Consider the following 19,926-nt stretch of genomic DNA (forward strand, 5'->3'; position numbering starts at 1 on the left):
TTCATCCAGTGATTATATCGCATGTATTTCCTTCTTCAAATGTTAGAGGTACATGAAAGCTAAGTTTTCACTGACCAGCCATACTTTAGCCTGAATTTAGAAATTTTAGCCTGAGGTTATTAAGAGGATGGGAGGTAGAGGTGCAAATTTCCCTGCATTTCAGGATACTTTGCCATCTGAAGGTAGAGACTAGCCAGCCAAAGCTCTGCCTGTAGGCCCGGAAGAGCAGCCGAACAAGGGGTCACAGAAAAAGCATAGAAGGTCAAAAAGAAAAAGATTGCGCCAATAATCAAAAGCAAGCATATTTTTGAACATTCACCATTACACTCTGAAACCAGGAGCAATACACCATTTCTTGAACTATTAACTCAATGTTTGGTCATCTCATTTAATAGCTTTTGAGAATCATCCTGAAAAAATGTGTACTCAAATATTTAGCAAATAAAGCACAAATTTCAACTGAATTCATCTTATTGTAGCATATAGCATTTTGGTAGTTAAAATCATTTCAATGAAATTTCAAATATAGGTTATTTTCTTATATGTAAAAGATACGTTACTGATTTTAAAATAATCTTTCAACTAGTATGTTATAATCTTTTCAAGTATAATAAGTGTAAATGATGATATATAGGTAGGCATATAGGATACACAGGTGTATAAACCAATTAGCCTACAATAGAAGAGAATTTTTGCTGACTTGCTTTGGTTTCATGTTTTAAAAGTATGAACTACTTTGTTTTTCATTCAGTTAAAATAAGATTCCTAGAACCAGATGAGAAATAATTGAAATCTGAAAATATCCTTTGCCTTATGAGAAGAAAATGACCAGGTTATCAGATTACCATTACTGAAGATATACTCCAAGATACCCAATTAAGAGTTTATCCAGTAGGCATATGAAAATACCCTAGCTGCAAGAAGTAGTAATACTGAAAAAAACATAACATGAATACTTTCAACTCTTAATTCAAAGGTACTATAGGAAAAATCTCTATTTATATATTTATGAGCAACCCTGGGCATAGAAAAATTATTATAGCAAATTAAAGCATCCTGTATCCCGCTTCATTTATTCTCTACTCAGTACCTTCAAAAAAACTTATTTGTTTCTTAATTCACACAAACATATACTTTCATGCATTTAATTGTAACTCAACTACACATATTAGAAACCCAAAGATGTTTATTGATTAAGAACATTTATCATTAAGCCATATAACTTTTAAGGTTTGAGTTATACCTCATCTGTATTATTAAAAGCCAAACTTTTGCCATAAAGAAAATGTTCTGTATAATTTGAACATAGTTATTAACTGACCACTTTGCTTATCTCCTGGACTGCAGGAGGGTTAAATGGTTCCATGGAAGGGAGTGTGCTCTGGGAGTCAAAAGTTCTGTAGTGCTATCTTCAAGTTCTCCCCTTAGCAGCCAAGCAAAAGTACCAGAGTCCTACTTTTAAAAGGATGGCTATACCAATCCGTTTTGCCTACCCCACAGGTTCTTTGAGGGGATGCTATTACCCAAGAAGTCAAACTTTTAAGTAGGGAACATGGAACTGCTTAGGTGTTTTGTTTTGTTTTGTGAACATTTTGATAAAATGTGGTCCCTTTTGTTCCCTTTAGGTTAATCTCAAAGAAAGTCAATCTAAAAACAGCCATTCTTGCTTTGGTGTTCTTTGCTGGCATCATGTATGCAGATGTTTATCATTTTATCATTTGTGTTTCACAATCATACAAGACGGGTTAAACTTCAAAGGGACAGAAAAAGAGCATCTGACTTATATAACTTCAGTGATTTAAGACTAAGAGTGGTTTTACGTAGCTATTAGTTACTAGTGCTTAAATAAATCACCTCTGAATTGATGTCAAAGCATTCAGAAACACTTATGACTCCTTGGTCACATGCTGCAAGTATTGTCAAAATACTTAAGTATTGTCAAAAAACTTAAGTATTGTCAAAAATACTTAAACCAAGTATGTTTAACCAAGTATGTTTAAACCAAGATATGTTTACCTGTATTTCTAATTCATCTGAAAACAATGAACTTAATTGTAGTCAGCAGTGTCCTATGGGTTACTAGGCTACTTAAATATTTAAAAATATTTAAAAGTTTAGATTTGCAAACTCCATCATATTTTTTACTATCTATGCTGAAAATGTGGGAACATTTCTAACCATTCCTTTCCCACCTTCTGAATTTGAAATTATACTGGACACTACCTCACAGATTGTCTTCCACAATGATGGCTGAGTGTTTGATAAAAATATGTCACCCTCAGCTGGGTGTGGTGGCTCACGCCTGCAATCCCAGCACTTTGGGAGGCCAAGGCTGGTGGATCACCTGAGGTCAGGAGTTAGAGACCAGCCTGGCACAACATGGCGGAAACCTGTCCCTACTAAAAATACAAAAATTAGCCGAGCATGGTGGTGCACGTCTGTAATCCCAGCTACTCGGGAGGCTGAGACAGGAGAATCACTTGAACCTGGGAGGTGGAGGTTGCAGTGAGCAGAGACTGCACCACTGCACTCCAGCCTAGGTGACGGAGCAAGACTCTGTCTCAAAAAAAAAAAAAAAAAAAAAAAAAAGTCAGCCTGCTCTGCTAAGCAGATTCATTCAGTGGTATATTTTTCTCAAGAATTTATGTTACTTTGGGGGGTGATGACTATGTTCATATCTTGAATGTGGTGACAATTTCACAGTATATATACCTATGCCAAAATGTATTAAATTCAAAAGGGTCCATGACTATAACTTATGCCAAGTTGATTGTATTATATCTGCCAAGGTTATTGGAGCTGCTTAGCTGATCTACCCTCTCTTAACTGCCTAATCATTTCAAGGGTGCTGAAATTCATTTACAACGTTTTGCATTGCAGGTTTCATCTCAAGATTTTTTTCCATGCCTAGCCCATTGAAGGCAAATGCCAACTCTTCTGGATTATTCACCCTCCAACTGACGCCCACAAGGCTAGAATACACCCCATCTCCTGTTAACATCAAGTTTAGGATATATTATTATTTAAATATCAAATCAATCTGAAATGAAGCTCCTGTAACAGAAACAGGTAGTTTTAAGATTTTTTAAAAAATTTTTAGTCTTGTAGTTATTTGACTTTGCATAAACCTTGTAGATACAAACATCCATCCAGACTTTATACAAATCCTGAAATAAAGTCAGTAGGTCAGGTAGCCCAGGGCCACAGATTCTTCTCAGGCAGATGCTAAACCACTAACCTCAGGGCCGAAAGGGCCATATTTGTGTCCAGAGAAATCAGGTTGCTCAGAATAGAAGGCATAGACTGAAGGCCTATAAGAAAATTGGAAGGTTCAGAATCTCTCCTAAACCACATGTAACAAAAAATATCACATATTTTTAAAAAACGCATTTAAAAAAAAAATGTTCTCAAGTTTAATTTGTCCTTTAACTACTATTCATGTTAGCATGGAAAACTTTTTTTTTTTCTGTTGCTTCTATGACCACCACCCCATCTGTGGTAACTGTCTGGAACCACCTTCAGGAATCAAAAGTCACAAAGGAAAACTTGAACCTGTACTCGGATCCTTGGCCCTCAAGATAACAGAGCCTGGTGGTAATTCACATGGGCTGTGCAATCTGCAGCCTGAAACAACAACTAACTCCATTACAGAGAAGCATCTCTCTTTATACTTCTGCAATCCTTGGGATGCTGCTGGTTCATTTATCAAAGCCAGAAACTCCCTTCGGCTCTGCTGTAGTGGACAGAATTAATAGCTGCAGTAATCCAAGTAATTAAATGGTACCAATAACCAAAGTCTATTGTATCCTTCTTAGGGAAGTAACACTTAAGGCTAAGAACCACAAAACTTTTAATTCCAAACATTGGCTGTGCCTCTATTCCACAGTCTAGTGTTTCACGCAATTCTAAACTAAGATAGAAATGTACTGAAGAAAGAAGAAAGAGAGAAATAAATACCTCTCATTGTCTGGCAGGGTGAGCCACTGCAATATGGTTAATATTCTCCGCTCGTGAGGGATGACACTGGAGGGTAAAAGCAAGCAAAGCATGTTGTTAGGTTTCATTTCCGCAAACTCAAGCCTGATGAGTGCTTGCTCTTGCACCCAGGCCAAATGCTCTCTATTTACCACCATCTGTTTTCACTTCATTTGTAGTAAAAGGCCCTCTTTCGAATTAGCGTTTAAACTACTATTTCCATTTGCAACATATTACGTTGCTCAACCTCTTCCACAGAAGACTACACTGGAAACTCTGATTCACAGTCAGAATGAGGAACCTGTCTTGCTAATCAGAAACTCCACTACAAGCAGAAAGGACCCTGGTTTCAGAATCATTGTCATTTATTCTGTCGAGCCTTTAGCTGTGGCCATAAAGGGATCAGTACTTACATCCCCAATCCGCCTCTTGCTGGCGGTGTGACTTCTCTTGACCACTCGGTCTCAGTTTACTCATCGGTAAGATAAAGCTAACAGCAAAGGACACTGTACAGCTTGGTTGTAAGGATGAAATGAGACAAGACAAGGAAAGGGCATGTCCAGTGCCTAAGACACAGTAAGTTCTTTAAAAACGTATTTTTATTAATGATCATAATGCGTCATCATTCTGCCTCTAAATAATGGTATGACTTTAGAAACACTGTCTAACCTGAAACTTTAAGTTCCTCCTCTATAAAACAATGGGTTAGGGAAGGTATTCTTGCCATTTTCTTCCAGCCCTGTAAAAATCTAGAATAGGCCAGGTGCAGTGGCTCATGCCTATAATCCCAGCATTTTGGGAAGCCAAGGCAGGCAGATCACCTGAGGTCAGGAGTTCGAGACCAGCCTGACCAGCATGGCAAATCCCTGTCACTACTAAAAATACAAAATTAGCCAGGCATGGTGGCACATGCCTGTAATCCCAGCTACTTGGGAGGATGAGGCAAGAGAATCGCTTGAATCCAGGAGGCAGAGGTTGCAGTGAGCCAAGATTACACCATTACACTACAGCCTGGGCAACAAGAGTGAAACTCTGTCTCAAAAAACAAAAAACAAAAAAAAAAAAAAAAGAATAGGCACATATAATTAAGAGACTGACAAAAAGGGTATAATCTTCATCCACAATAACTTTTGTGTTTAAGTCTCTTTCCTCTGTTGAAATATAATTACCCTAAGTCTGGCACTAGCTTTAAGGGCTCTAAGGCCTCGCAGCTAACATGACAGTACTGCATCCCCGGCTGAGTTACATTCAGATGCTCACAAGCTGAGTGATATCTTTAGTCAGGGGAAATTCACCCACTCTTTCCCAACAGGGAGCACAGAATGCATTTTCACTCCCCGATCCAAGACCAGGAATTAGAGGCATGTTCACGATGAATTCAAACTAAAGCACAAGTTTAAATGTGGTCAGGAAAAATTATTGTGGAACATTGGTGAGCCATTTAAACTTTCACTCTCAGTGGACATGAGCAGTGAAAGAGCTGGGAGAAGGATAAATCCTCAAGCCGGGGCTCTCATCAAGTGGTTTCTCTTCCTCCCCCATCACCATCCAGCTCACAGGGATTTGTCATTCCCCAGGCACCCTCTCTTTCTGGAACTATCACACAAGACCAGAAAATCATGTGTGCCATAAAATGAGTCCAAATTTAAACATATTCCAATGTTATTGGATAAATGTGACCCTGATCACTATATCCTATAATTGAATTAGAAATAGGCAGAGCAAAGCCAGGTTAATCACTTAAGGAATTTAATTCTTCAGCTTTAGAAATCCTTTGTATCTGAGCAAAATAATTGCATACTTTGAATTCTTTCCTGTTTTAAAAAAAAAAAAGTGAATGCCAGAGCCTTTTCATTTTACTTTATTTCACTATCTGCCTAAAAGCTGCTTTATTTTACGTAATTGGTGTTAAGCCACAGAAATGGGCCCTAATGAACCCACTTTTAATACTAATGGAAAAATACAAACTAACAGAATCTGTGTCAAGCTCAGAAGGCTCACCCCTGAATGCCCTCGTTGGATGGGGTACTTGAACAACAGTAGACAGGGAATTAAAAGCGCCAGCTATGAGGCCAGAGTGCTTGGGTTTGTATCCTGACTCCAACAAATGCTGGTGATAAGACTTGGCAAGTTATCTAAACTTTTGATGCCTCTGGAAAATGAGGACAATAATAGTACCTATCTCATAAAGTTGTAGTAAAGGTGAAAAGAGAATACATTTAGAATAGCGAAAAGCATTTAGAATAGTGCTGGGCACATAGAAAGGGTTTAGAAAAATGTTAGCTTTTATTGTTATATACTAAATGTATAGGTCTGCAGAGACGATATATTCATTCACAAAATATTTGTTAAGGGCATATTGGGCTTAAGGCATTTGTGTAAACGTAAATAAAGATATTCCTACCAAAAAGACTATTATGGAGGGGTCGTCATTTTCTTGGGGGAAAGATAAGCAAGTGATAATTCTTTTCTGGGCAGGGGCTGATTGTGTTTGTGTCGAGAATAAAATGAGGACGCTGGAGGTCTGAGTAGCCATCCTACCTCTGACCTTAGGTGCAACATTTAACCTCTCTAGGCCTTAGTGTTCTAACCTCTCAATCTCTCTCTCTTTTTTTTTTTTTTTTTTTTGTTGTTGTTGTTGAGATGGAGTCTTGCTCTGTTGCCTAGGCTGGAGTGCAGTGACACAATCTCGGCTCACTGCAACCTCCACCTCCCCGGTTCAAGCGATTCTCCTGCCTCAGCCTCCCAAGTAGCTGGGATTAAAGGTGCCTGCCACCACGCCTGGCTAATTTTTGTATTTTTAGTACAGACGGGGTTTCACCATGTTGGCCAGGCTGGTTTTGAACTCCTGACCTCAAGTGATCCACCCGCCTCGGCCTCCCAAAGTGCTGGGATTACAGGCATGAGCCACCACACCCGGCCTCTAATCTCTTAAATGAGGAGTTGGACAAGGTTGTCTCTGTTTCCTAGGAGTTCTAGGTTATCTTTATGAAATAACCTCAGAGACCAAAAGGACATGGCCCTTAGCCATTAGCATTTCAAATATTCAAATACAATGCACAGACAGCACAAATAAATCTGACCAAGAAAGACCAAAAAAAGAAATGGGGTACATGTTGCTGTCTTCACTACCACTGATTGATGGAGAATTTGTCATGAGACCAAGTATATTAGAAATGGTCAAAAAAAAAAAAAAGCCTAAGTTAAGTATTTACTAGTAAAGGAGAGCAAATTATCTTAAGTCATATATAGCCCTTGTCTAGTCAATGTTGAAAGAGAGAATGTGAATAAGAAAACAAATACCATTTATTAGTTGTTCTCTGTGTACCAAATACCCTAATAAGCATTTTATGTTGTTTTATTTTATTTTATTTTTTATTTTTTGAGATGGAGTCTTGCTCTGTCCCCCAGGCTGGAGTGCAGTGGCATGGTCTTGGCTCACTGCAAGCTCCGCCTCCCGGGTTCACACCATTCTCCTGCCTCAGCCTCCTGAGTAGCTGGGATTACAGGCGCCCACCACCACGCCTGGCTAATTTTTTGTATTTTTAGTAGAGAGGGGGTTTCACCGTGTTAGCCTGGATGGTCTCGATCTCCTGACCTTGTGATCCACCCACCTTGGCCTCCCAAAGTGCTGGGATTACAGGCTTGAGCCACCGCACCCGGCCTATTTTATTTTATTTTCGAGACAGGGTCTCACTCTGTTGCCCAGGCTGGGGTGCAGTGGTGCCATCTCAGCTCACTGCAGCCTCAAACTCCTCGGGCTTGGTGATCCTCCCACCTCAGTCTCCCAAGTAGCTGGGACTATAGGCACGTGCCACCATGCCTGGCTAATTTTCGTATATTTTGGAGAGATGGGGTTTTGCCATGTTGCCCAGCTTGGTCTCAAACTCCTGTGCTCAAGCGATCCACCTGCCTTCCAAAGTGCTGAGACTACAGGCATGAGCCCCCAGGCCCGGCCATAAGCATTTTAAATATGTTAGCTCATTGCATCTTTGCAACATCCCATGATGAAGATACCATATATGTGTGTGTGTGTGTGTGTGTGTGTGTGTGTGTGTGTGTGTGTGTGTGAGACAGAGTTTCACTCTTGTTGCCCAGGTTGGAGTGCAATGGCATGATCTCAGCTCACCGAAACCTCTGCCTCCCAGGTTCAAGCCATTCTCCTGCCTCAGCCTCCCAAGTAGCTGGGATTACAGACATGTGTCCCCATGCCCAGCTAATTTTGTATTTTTTTTTTTTTTTTAAGGAGAGACGAGGGTTCTCCATGTTGAATAGGCTGGTCTCGAACTCCTGACCTCAGGTGATCTGCCCACCTCAGCCTCCCAAAGTGCTGGGATTACAGGCGTGAGCCACCATACCCAGCCGAAGATACTGTAATTTTTATTTGAAGATGAGGACATGGATTTGTTGAGACATTAAATCACTAGTCCAAGGTCACCAATCTAATAAGCAGCCAAGCTGGGATGAGAATCAACGTAAACAATCATACATAATGGGAATTACTGTCTTTGAACATGAATTGGCACAAAAGAATGGAGCATCAGCCTAAGATTATTTCAGAATGAAATACTATCATTTAAAAGGCAAGAATAATTCTAGGTTGCAGTACGGAACCATGTTAAAAAGATGGCCTTCAAAGTCTAAGTCTATGGTTTGAATCAGGTTCTAAATTTTTTTAAGTTTTCAGAATATACACTGTGTAGATTTCCTTGACATATATATTCTCTTAACTAACTGAAAGTGTGATCCTATTTTTTTCAAGTTGTAAAATACTTCAAAAAAAAAGGGGAAAAAAGGAATCCAAGTCACTTTCAGGATACAGAGATAAAATAATAGTCTGAGAAGCAAATGAAAGCTACAGACATCTTTGGAGCATACAAAAGCCACCTTCTTATAAGTGATTTCAAATGGGTGGAGAAAATTGCCATTCAAAACCAGAACACTGGGCCTTTTCAATGAGGCTTTGCAGCAGTTTCAGGGGGGCAAAGGTGGGGACTCAGTATTAATTATGTTGTTGGCTCCTCTGCATTCTGCCAGGCAAATATGTTACAGAACAGAAGAAATTACTTCTATGAGCGTCTATGACAGTCAAGAGTTAAAGAAATGTCACACATAGGATAACACTGGTAAATCAACATGCTGTTTATATTAAGCAGTATCATTTCCAACCTACCTACACTTACTCCTCAGCTCAGAAACCTCTTTAAAAAAAAAAAAGAAAGAAAGAAATCTTTTAAAGGGACAGTGTGTGCTAGATTCAAATCACCAAACCCAATTTCAATTTAGCCCTTCAAATCTGAAAAAGCTACTTTTATTTCTGATTTTAGAGAGTATAGACAGTACCGTTCTGGATTAATTTGAGCCTGCAGTGGTTCTCAGCACACTGCTATTATAGAATAGTCAGATTTTTGTTAGGCATACAGGCAAATACAGAAACAGCTTTAGGTGGTTTAAAAAAAAAAAAAAGATGGAAAGAACATCTCAGTGGGAACAAAATCCCCGTGAAAGTTGAAACAGATTCCTTTTCTTACTAAGGAACCTTAAAAATCATCAACATGTTGATACTTTTATTAGGTAAGATTCATCTTAAGGCTTATGAACATTAACTGCTTATCCCCCCATCACTTCTTTAGGGATGGGAAGGAGCCCCATTTTCTTATTAGAAAAATCCTGGAGTTCAGTGGGAAAATGAGGTGAAAATAGAGGCTTCCCCTTGGTCTCCTGTCTGGAACTTTCAATCTCTAGACCACTCCTTCGGCTCCCCAGAGGCCTGAGACCATCTAGATATTTTTAAGTTGTGAACCAAAATAAATATAATATGTTGTCATATATTTATAGAAAATGATAACGACAACCACTGCCATAAATAGTCTAAGAGAAATATACATGTCCTAGATGGCAAGTTACCAAAAACCTACAAACAGGAATAGAAAAATCTAAAGGACATCCGGAAGGAGGAGAGACCATCTTACATTCTGTTAAGAGAGGATGGGGCTGGGCACGGTGGCTTATGCCTGTAATCCCAGCACTTTGGGAGACAGAGGCGGGCGGATCACGAGGTCAGGAGTTTGAGACCAGCCTGGCAAATGTGGTGAAACCCTGTCTCTACTAAAGATACAAAAAATTAGCCGGGAGTGGTAGCAGGTGCCTGTAATTCCAGCCACTTGGGAGGCTGAGGCAGGAGAATCACTTGAACCCAGGAGGCAGAGGTTGCAGTGAGCCAAGATTGTGCCACCGCACTCTAGCCTGGGTGACAGGGCAAGACTCCATCTCAAAAAAAAAAAAAAAATAGAGACAGGATGGAAAAAAGGAGAGCTGGAGGACAAAGAGAAGGTAGGATGAGGCACAGAGGGAGGATCTCAGGAAAAAAAACACCTGGAAGGTTATTTTGATTCAGTAAATATTCAAAAGTTCTATATTTTCACATTTAACTGAAACAAAATAAAACTTAAATTGATGTTTTATAAATTGAATCATAGCTGTCATTTTATAAACATTGACAAAATAAAGGTAACTTACACAGACCAAAAGAATGTTCCAGCTTTCACCCCTTGCTTGGTGGCTGTAATCCATAGCTAATGAGGAAAATATAAGCGGCTTAAAATGTGTTCTGTGTTTTTGTCAAAGAAGAAAAAGTTTTTAAATACATTAGATCAGATATCTTATACTCTACTCACACCCCAACATAAATTTTCCATTATTTGCAACCATTTATTTTCACATCTGGAAGTCAGAATCATTATTTCCACAAATGTTATTCAATATATTCTCTGCAAAAGCTCTCAAAAGCTCCTGCTATGATTCTAGTAACATATTTTTTTAAAATCTTATTTTATTTCAAAAGCCTCTCTCTTCTGTACCTGTCTTTTCTGATCATTGTTTTGAACAATTAACTTATGCAGCATAATTCTGCTCATCAAAGGACCCAAGAGTGGGCCATATGTTTCCTTTACTATTGAAAGCCTCAAGGAGGAGTGCCCCAATTTGGCATCCAGATGTCAGAATTTTGGAACCCAGATTGTCTTGTTTTAGTTTAAACTAGATGAATGAGAAGGGGGAAAAAGGCTAATTTTTAATTTTGATTTTTCCTATATCTTTTACCTAGCCTTTTAGTAAATGTTATTTTAGAGGAAAATTCCTAGAATAAGTCAAGTGAACCAAGCATTTCATTAAAGTTTTTAAAATATTCTTTACACCGTGTACTATTGGGGAGGCATAAGATATAGGAGTTTAGAACCTGGGCTCTGCAACCAGACAGTTTGGATTTTAAGCCTTGTTTCTGTCACTTACCAGCTATGTAGTCCTTTGGCAAGTTACTTAATATCTTTGTGTTTCTGTTTCCTTTACAATGTAAATAATCTTATCTAGCATATAGGATTATTCTAAGCTTTAATGAGTTAATACATTTAAAGTCCTTAAACCAGTGTTTTAACATCTGGCAAACACTCGATAAATTTACGTATTTATTGTTAAGCAATAATGGAAATAAATAATCCAGTTATTCTAGTAATATTAAAAACAGCCTAAGATGGCAAGTGTCCCACTGAACAGAAGTCTATGAGAAGAAACCCCCTCACTTAAAGAAAGAGAATGGAAGCAAATACGAGAGAGAATTGTGGTTTGCCTAAGACCAAAACAAAAATGATCTGGGAATTGTAGCCACCCCCTTTTCTGGTTTCATTGTCACCAGCCTTTGAGAGTATCCTTAAAGAGTGACAACTTATTTTTTGAGGAAATGGGTAACTGGGAGGTGGAGAACATCCAGAAGCTTAACCATTGTTTCAAAATCACCCGGGATACCTGCCCTGGGAAAGCTCGAAAAGGGTTCCAGACCCCTTGGAGCCTCTAGAAATCCTCAGCCCCAAACTCACAGCTACTGTAGCTGGCAAATGAGGGATGGGGCAGGAGAACGTACAGAGCACTCTTCAGTCTGTGGGTTCTGAGCTGCTGGTGAATTTCATCAGCCTGGGAGAGGTAGGGGCCTCATCCTGTTCACATGGCTCTGAGGGACCAGACCTTCTTGGCCAGACTTTTGGTTCCCTGGGATGTTTGGAGACATAAGAATCTCAGATTGTTCTGAGAGTCCTTCACTCCATTTAGTCCAAAGCTCTGTCTATTTTAAAGACAAATTCTGGCATCCTCCAGGAACCCCAGCCCAACTAGGGTTCAGAATGTGTCCTGGACTTTCATTCATTCTTGTTCCAGCAGCTCCACCAGCAAGAAGATGAGCTCAAATGAAGTGCTGGACACACTATAAAACCATGCCAGTTCCCAAAGAGGCCAGTTCCTTATATTAAGGGATCTATTTTCATACTTATTTTAATTGCTTATACACAATCTTAGCACGTTCCAATATCCAAACAACTTCCTAGATGTACTGCCTTGCTATTTCCAAGAAGATTGTACTAGGCAATACTTGGCATCTATGAAATTTAAGATTAATATGGAGTTTCCTAAAGGAAAACACATTTTTAATACAAATTTCTCAAATAATGACCCTGCACTTTCAAAAAGTATACAGTAGAATACATGCTGATGTTGGCGTCATTAGGGCAACAGGAAGTTCTGAGAGTTAATTTAACTCAGTAATCCTTAGGGAAAAAAGATCACTGGAAGAGGTCTTTGCAGTGTCAAAAGGAAGGAGCACACAGAGTGAAAATGACAGGATATGTTAAAATTATTATGATGGCAAAATTAAGATCATTTGTTCTTTATATTTTTCTGTACTGTCCAACAATTTTACAGTGACAATCAACTTATTTGTAATCAGAAAAAAAAACTAACCAATTTTAAAAAGCAGTGTGTCTTAGAAGCATACAGTGTAAACTATGGAGGCAATTTAAAGGTAAAATTTGTATTTCTTCTAAAAACAAAATCAAAAAGCAGAAAAATTCTGCCTGTTTCTTGGTAAAAGTCAGGTTGACCACATTTTCAAAAAGAAAATTGAGAGCATGATCAGAAAAGTATAAAAACTGAACAAAAAAGATAAAATACTTAAAATGAAAAGCACATTTTCCCAAGGGGGGGAAAAAAGGCACTAAAATATTGGTCCAGAAGAAGAAAAGTGAATACAAGCCGATAAGGTTATAAAAAAGAGAGAGAGAGAGAGAGAGAGAAGCTTCCCGGTTCCTTGTTAATTCAGAGATATAAGTGTCAAAGTTTCTCTGAATTTGAATGCAATATAAATTTCTTCAGAGGGTAGTTTAAAAAAAAAAAAATCAGGCCAGGTGTGGTGGCTCATGCCTATAATCCCAGCACTTTGGGAGGCCGAAGAGGGTGGATCGCCTGAGGTCAGGAGTTCGAGACCAGCCTGGCCAACATGGTGAAACCCATCTCTACTAAAGATACAAAAACCAGCCAGGAGTCGTGATAGGCACCTGTAATCCCAGCTACTCAGGAGGCTGAGGCAGGAGAATCGCTTAAACCCAGGAGGTACAGGTTGTAGTGAGCTGAGATCGCACCACTGCCCTCCAGCCTGGATGACAGAGCGAGATTCTGTCTTTAAAAAAAAAAAAAAAAAATCATACAACTAAAAAAATAAGCTTAAGAAAACACTGGGTTTGGGCTTTCTCCCTCTAATCCCAAAACTCCCTGCATTGCTTTCCTTTATCTGGAGGCCCAGCTTTCAACATTTGTGTCCTAGATGCTGCTTTGTGAAAAGGGGACAAATGGGAATGACATTGTATCTTGTGATGTGCTATTTATTAGAAATCAAAAAGGCTTCCTCCACAGGAACCAAGTAGGTTAAATATGAAATTCAACACTTTCTCAAATTCAGCATGTAGCTCTGGGAGAAAAGGAGAAGTTTGGAAAAAGAAAAATATTAGCCAAAAACATTTTTTCAAAAAACATAAACTACTAGTGCAGTGTTTCTAGCAGTTCCTCGAAGGGAAATCATTCCTTTGCATTCGAAAGCATTGAGCTAGGATAAACAGAATTCTAGGAGACCGGGGGATGGGTGGGGCACTTGCTTCAGCAGATCAGTCGCTGAGAATCAGAACAAATTAAGGGTGTGAGGGTTGGGGGAGGCAGCAGAAGAGACTGGGGCCCAATGCAGCTGGTTTCCATGTGATTAGGGCCAGAAGGAGGTGAGTGAGGAAGCTGTTGGCATGTGGCCGGAGCTGGCGAGGCTGAGATGGAGTGCTGTCCTTAAGGCCACCTACCCTAGGGGAAGCACAGGCCAAATATGCCCCCGAAGGAAACAAAGAACAGTTCCATCCAAAACACAATAGCGGAGCCAGGCTCTAGATTGGGTCTTCGAAACAGAAATACACCAAGTCCCTACCTGCATGGGACCCGCAGTGTAAAGCAGACCTGTGAATAACCAACTTCAAAAGGAGGCGGTCAGGCCGGGCGCCGTGGCTCGCACCTGTAATCCCAGCACTTTGGGAGGCCAAGGCAGACAGATCACTTGAGGTCAGGAGTTCGAGACCAGACTGGTTGACATAGTGAAACGCCACTCTACTAAAAATACAAAAAAATTTTATCTGGGCATGGTGGCACACGCCTGTAATCCCAGCTACCCAGGAGGTAGAGGTACGAGAATCACTTGAACCTGGGAGGCGGAGGTTGCTGTGAGCCGAGACTGTGCCACTGCCCTCCAGCCTGGGCGACAGAGCAAAACTCTGTCTCAAAAAAAATAAAAATAAAAAGAGATTGTCAAATTTATGATAGAAAAATATAAAAGCCCAAATGACAGTCACTTTGCTTAGCCAGAGCTGGAAATGCTGGTGGAAGGAAGGCCTCCTGGGGACAGACACTTCAGCTGAAATTTGGAAGAAAAATAAGAGGCTGATAAGCAAAGGCGCCAGGTTAGCAGAGCTCACCCTAACTAGGTACATTTGGATACAGTACAAAGAGAAAAAACTGCAGGTCTACGGTAGTATATGGAAAAGAAACAACAGAATAAAGAATAGGTTAAATGTTCCTGAAAAGAAATATTGTCTCTTTATCAGGACAATAAAACAGATAAAAAGAGGCTAGCAATGACTTGAACTTTCCATCAAGTCAACCCCTTTTGGCCTGGAAAGTCACCCCTATTCTGTGTCATTCTTCTTCTCCTTGCTGTCTCTGTCTTAAACACACATTTCTTGCATTTTTACACTGCAGTCATTCACTAAAATGGCTTCTGTTCCAACTCATTGTATCACCAATACTGGCAGAGAGCAATTCTAGGTCAAGCAACTTAAATGATAAGAATGCATCTGCTGGACAGTTGCAGTTGGGATCACGCCTGTAATCCCAAGACTTTGAGAGGCTGAGGCAGGCACCTTGCTTGAGCTCAGAAGTTGGAGACAATCCTGGGCAACAAGGCGAAATGTTGTCTCTACAAAAGATACAAAAATTAGCCAGGCATGGTAGTGTGTGCCTGTAGTCCCACCTGCTCAGGAGGCTGAGCTGGGAGGGTTGCTTGAGCCCGAGAGGCTGAGACTGCAGTGAGCCAAAATCATGCCACTGCACTCCAGCCTGGGCGACTATACTAAGACCTTGTCTCATTAAATATAATAATAATAATAAATTTTTTAAAAATAATAATCTGCTTCTCTTAGAAACACCTTACTCCAGAAATGCTGACTTCAGGGGACTTGGATCATGATGGGGTATTAGACTTGTTTCTCAAATCTCCACATTTAGTCAACTCCTAGGAATCCCATTCATTCCTCCCATTGCTGAGAATCCAGATTTAAACAGAACAGGGAACAACCCCACGGAAGTATCTTTGTATTAGAAATTGCAGGACCGTAGCAGAGAGAATTTCCGAAGAAACCAACCCACTTAAGGAACTCCATTAAACTACGTATGAGAAATGCAGGGTCCTACAGCAAATGACTGCTTCTAGCAGTGCATGTTGAGTATTAGCAAATTAAAAGAAGACTAGACTTTAATTGGCTATATCAAGGCTAAAAAAAAAAAGATTAAATTAAATTATAAAAGACTAAATTAAATTATTTTCGGAAGACGCCTAGTTAGATTCAAATTTTCAAATGGCCATTGTACAATTGCCTCATCCCATCTACTAGAGTTTATGCTAGGACAAGAAGTGGCTTTTATTCACCATGTAATCTGACCCCTATGCCATTTGGCTAAATGTCTTGCATGGTTTAGTCCCTCAGTAAAAATAAATTGAGTTTAATTTAATTATCAGTCTAAGATTTGTATAAATATTTTCTCTTATAAATGTATAAAAATTTATAAGACTTTTATAAATATTTTTTCACTGGTGATTTTAAAATGAAGCCTCTGAGAGGATGGTATAAATTGCTTGTAGAATATTCATTAATTTTTTCTTATAGTACTTTTAGTTGCTTATATTCTTATACTTTGACTAAAGTTTCTTTTTAATTACTTTTTATTTATAACTGACATATAATAATTGTGCATATTTATGGGATACAGTGTGATGTTTCAATGCATGTGTACATTGTATAATGATCAAATCAGGGTAATTACCATATCCATAACTTTAAACATTTATCATTTCTTTTTGGTGACAACATTTAAAATTTTCCCATCTTAAATACACTTCATTGTTATTTGCTATAGTCACCCTACTGTATAATAGAACACCCTACTGTATAATAGAATAGAACAATACTTTGTCTATATGTTTTTCCAATATGCCAAATTTCAATAAAATGTGTTTTTAAATTGTAGTTACTATGCTCCTGGGAAATCTTTTTTTTTTTTTTTGAGATGGAGTCTCGCACTGTCACCCGGGCTGGAGTGCAATGGTGTGATCTCAACTCACTGCAACCTCCACCTCCAGCTTCAAGCAATTTTCCTGCCTCAGCCTCCCGAGTAGCTAGGATTACAGGTGCCTGCCAGCACACCTGGCTAATTTTTTGTATTTTTAGTAGAGATGGAGTTTCACTATGTTGGCCAGGCTGGTCTCAAACTCCTGACCTCGTGATCCACCCACCTCAGCCTCCCAAAGTGCTGAGCCATCGCACATGAGCCACCGCGCCCTGCCCCTCCTAGGAATTCTTATGGTGGCCATCTTGCCCAAGATGACGGAAACACTAGTCAGTTTCACCACAAATCTTGGTCAGCATGAGGAGAGTACTAAACTTGGTCAGATGCGTCAACTTTGGGAGTTAGTGAGGAAACAGGTAAACAGAGCTGAAACAGAGACTTCACTTCATTGGGCAGGTTAACAGCATTTCCTCTGCTCTGCTTTTGCAGAAGTTAATGAATATGTGGCCTCATCTTCTTCTGAGTCATCCTAACCCAAAGCAAACCTTATGTCAACACTTGGTGTAAGGTGATCCAATTTGATAAAATTACTATTTATCTCTAATCCTTTAAGGTTCTTCAGGTAAGTTTGCTTCCATAATCAAATTAATATAAAAGACCCACTAGTGAAAGCTTAATGGAGCTCTAATTTCAATCATTTTGTGTACTCATAAAATATTCCCCTATCATAAACTGAAAAATCCACCCTGTCAACAAATTTCACTATGATCACACCCTAGGCCATTATGGACTTCTGGGAGTCCAGCCTGAATAAAGACAGCAGAATCAGAACATCTATTATAAAGAAACTTTTCTGCAGATGTACAAGAAGTCTTTCAATGTTTATTTTTTTAATAAAAAGCTCATATTTATCCTTGCATACTGATTTACCTATTATGCAATATAAATATTTTGATCACAAATGACCTTTTCTTAAAGTGAGATACCTTAAGAAAAAATTTCTATTTATAGTCCTTATTTTGTCCATAAATTGCAGCAAAAGATTTCCAGGTACAAGATCATTGAGGCATGGTGGATACATGGATGTGTGCAGACACTGCCCACCAGTCATGCCATGGTTGAGTGCACAAAGTTCTCCCAGCCCTCTTCTCTAACCAGTGCTGCAGGAAGCCACTGTCTCCAATCAGAATTGGCATGAGATGGAACCACTTACCATCTTACTTCTACATGTTTCTGATTGCCTGTGTGCCCTCGGTTATGTTCCTAGGTGATTCTGATACTTCTGGCCAGAAACTTGTACACTTCAGCCCAGCTCTACACATTCAACAACTGTGGCTTTATGCTGCTTTGCTCATGTCTGACCAAAGCAAGTTGCGTAACCATACACACGGTCACAGGAAAAACATTAGGTAGAAAGCCACCTACAACCCTTTTTATTTTCTGCCCAGTCATTTGATCTGAAGTAAACAGGGTGATTTCTTTTCAAAGTATTAATTTGCTATTTCAGTATCAAGGTAGGATTCTGCTTTTTGTATTTAACTTCATGATTTTTAAAAAATAGATTAAATAAAAAAATTCATGAATTTACTGTGGATTTCAGTGAGTTCCCTTTTTTTCCAGCAAGTTTCCCTGTTTCTGTTATTATAGCATCAGGGCTAGCATATTGGGGAAGTCACAGTCATACACTTCTCTTTTTTATTATACGCCTAAATCTGGGAAATCAATGAGATCTGACTATTTCTTTGTCAAAATGGTTCTGAAATTCACCTCATCACCATTGTCACCACCATAATCCTAGGGAAGACATTCATATCATCTCACTTTTATAATCATAGCCTCACAAAGATGCATGCATATATACACACAGAGACACATACACATATGTATACATACATGTATATTCTATGTGCACATATGTAGGTATACATACATAAATATATAATATATACATATATCAGATACATATATACATATATAATGCATATATACACACATTTCATGTTTGTATGTATATTAAAAGTATCAAAAGACAGAAACATTGCCAAGTATGAGGAAATTATACGCATTTTTTCCACATCTAACAAATTTGGGGATGAAATGTCTCAATACATGAACACACAAACACATAGACACACAATAAATGCAAAACTTACCGGTTGACCTCCCCACCATCTATGATTAAATTTCTCTCGCCCTCGCAGATGAAAAGTGGCATCAAATACAGGATCATACATTGAATTGCCAACAATTCCATGTGATTCTGGATATAGCCCCTTTTTGTAAAAGCAAATTTATTGTTAAAATAACAATACAATAATCCACATACATTAGTTCTAGTATGAATTTTCTTAGCATAGAAGGTTTTATAGCAATACTTAATTTCCAAAATTATATAAGACATATATAACCTTCACTGTGTATCTGTTTGAGCAAACATGAATAATATCTATGGGACAAATTATAAGCCATCTGAGAAACTTAATATGATTATAAGAAATTTAACATTGGGGTTTTTTCTGCTGTAATTTAAGAAGATGACAATAATTTTTATTACAATAAATTAACCTTTAGTTTGGAATGTATACATGTGCCTCCAAAGAAGCTTCTATTTCTAAATACACTTTTCTTTCTTTCTAAATTCTATTGCTCTCCGAATCAATAAAAATATATAAATAAATTATGTTTTAAAGAAGAAAGAGTGGTAGAATTTGAAGTACCTGAAAATTAAAACATAGCCCTGAAGTCAACATTTTTATTCGCAAATTCAGAAAATAAACAATAGACCCTCTGGTATTTGAGAGAAGTTTAATGTATGTGTTCAAACAGAACTGCACCTGAAAAAAGTTTTCAGCTTTAAAGTTGGAATGAAGTTCCATCACCCACAAAGTTGTAAAAGGCATTTGCTGTGAACAAATGACCCAGTTAAGATGGAAAACTGAAAGATTTTCTTTGAACACTAAGGAACACGTTTTAAAAGTAAAGTCTCCCCTTTAAAGTCATTCCAGGATGAAATCAGCCCTTTGAACGTGTATCATTGGAAAAAATACTTACAGTGGCCAAAGTGTATAAGTTAGGAAAGGTTTTAGTTGGGTACACCGGCCTCATGTAGGGAGAGTGTGTGCCACAAGACCCTGGAAAGAGAATTGCAAATATTAGAACAAGAGAACCAACAGGAATTGCTTATAGAAAATCCATTTTATAAACACTCAGACACGTGTTACCTTCACTTCTGTATTTCAAATAATAAAACACATTTAA

General features: G+C 38.7%; 1 protein-coding gene across 15 annotated transcripts in view; it reads right to left on the reverse strand.

The window, feature by feature from the left end:
* ENPP2 (ectonucleotide pyrophosphatase/phosphodiesterase 2) overlaps positions 1-19,926 on the reverse strand; it is a 116,891-nt gene that overhangs the window by 40,529 nt on the left and 56,436 nt on the right. For all 15 annotated transcript variants that reach the window (XM_055349355.2, XM_019032658.4, XM_055349343.2 and 12 more), the window contains exons 7-11: positions 19,720-19,799; positions 18,822-18,941; positions 10,495-10,550; positions 3,958-4,023; positions 3,239-3,311 (exon numbers count right to left, since the gene is read on the reverse strand). In XM_055349355.2, coding sequence (XP_055205330.2) covers positions 3,239-3,311; positions 3,958-4,023; positions 10,495-10,550; positions 18,822-18,941; positions 19,720-19,799 — 395 coding nt within the window. The remainder of the gene's footprint in view (positions 1-3,238; positions 3,312-3,957; positions 4,024-10,494; positions 10,551-18,821; positions 18,942-19,719; positions 19,800-19,926) is intronic.

The sequence above is a fragment of the Gorilla gorilla genome, chromosome 7 (assembly GCF_029281585.2).
Source record: "Gorilla gorilla gorilla isolate KB3781 chromosome 7, NHGRI_mGorGor1-v2.1_pri, whole genome shotgun sequence".
Taxonomy (NCBI): Eukaryota; Metazoa; Chordata; class Mammalia; order Primates; family Hominidae; genus Gorilla; species Gorilla gorilla.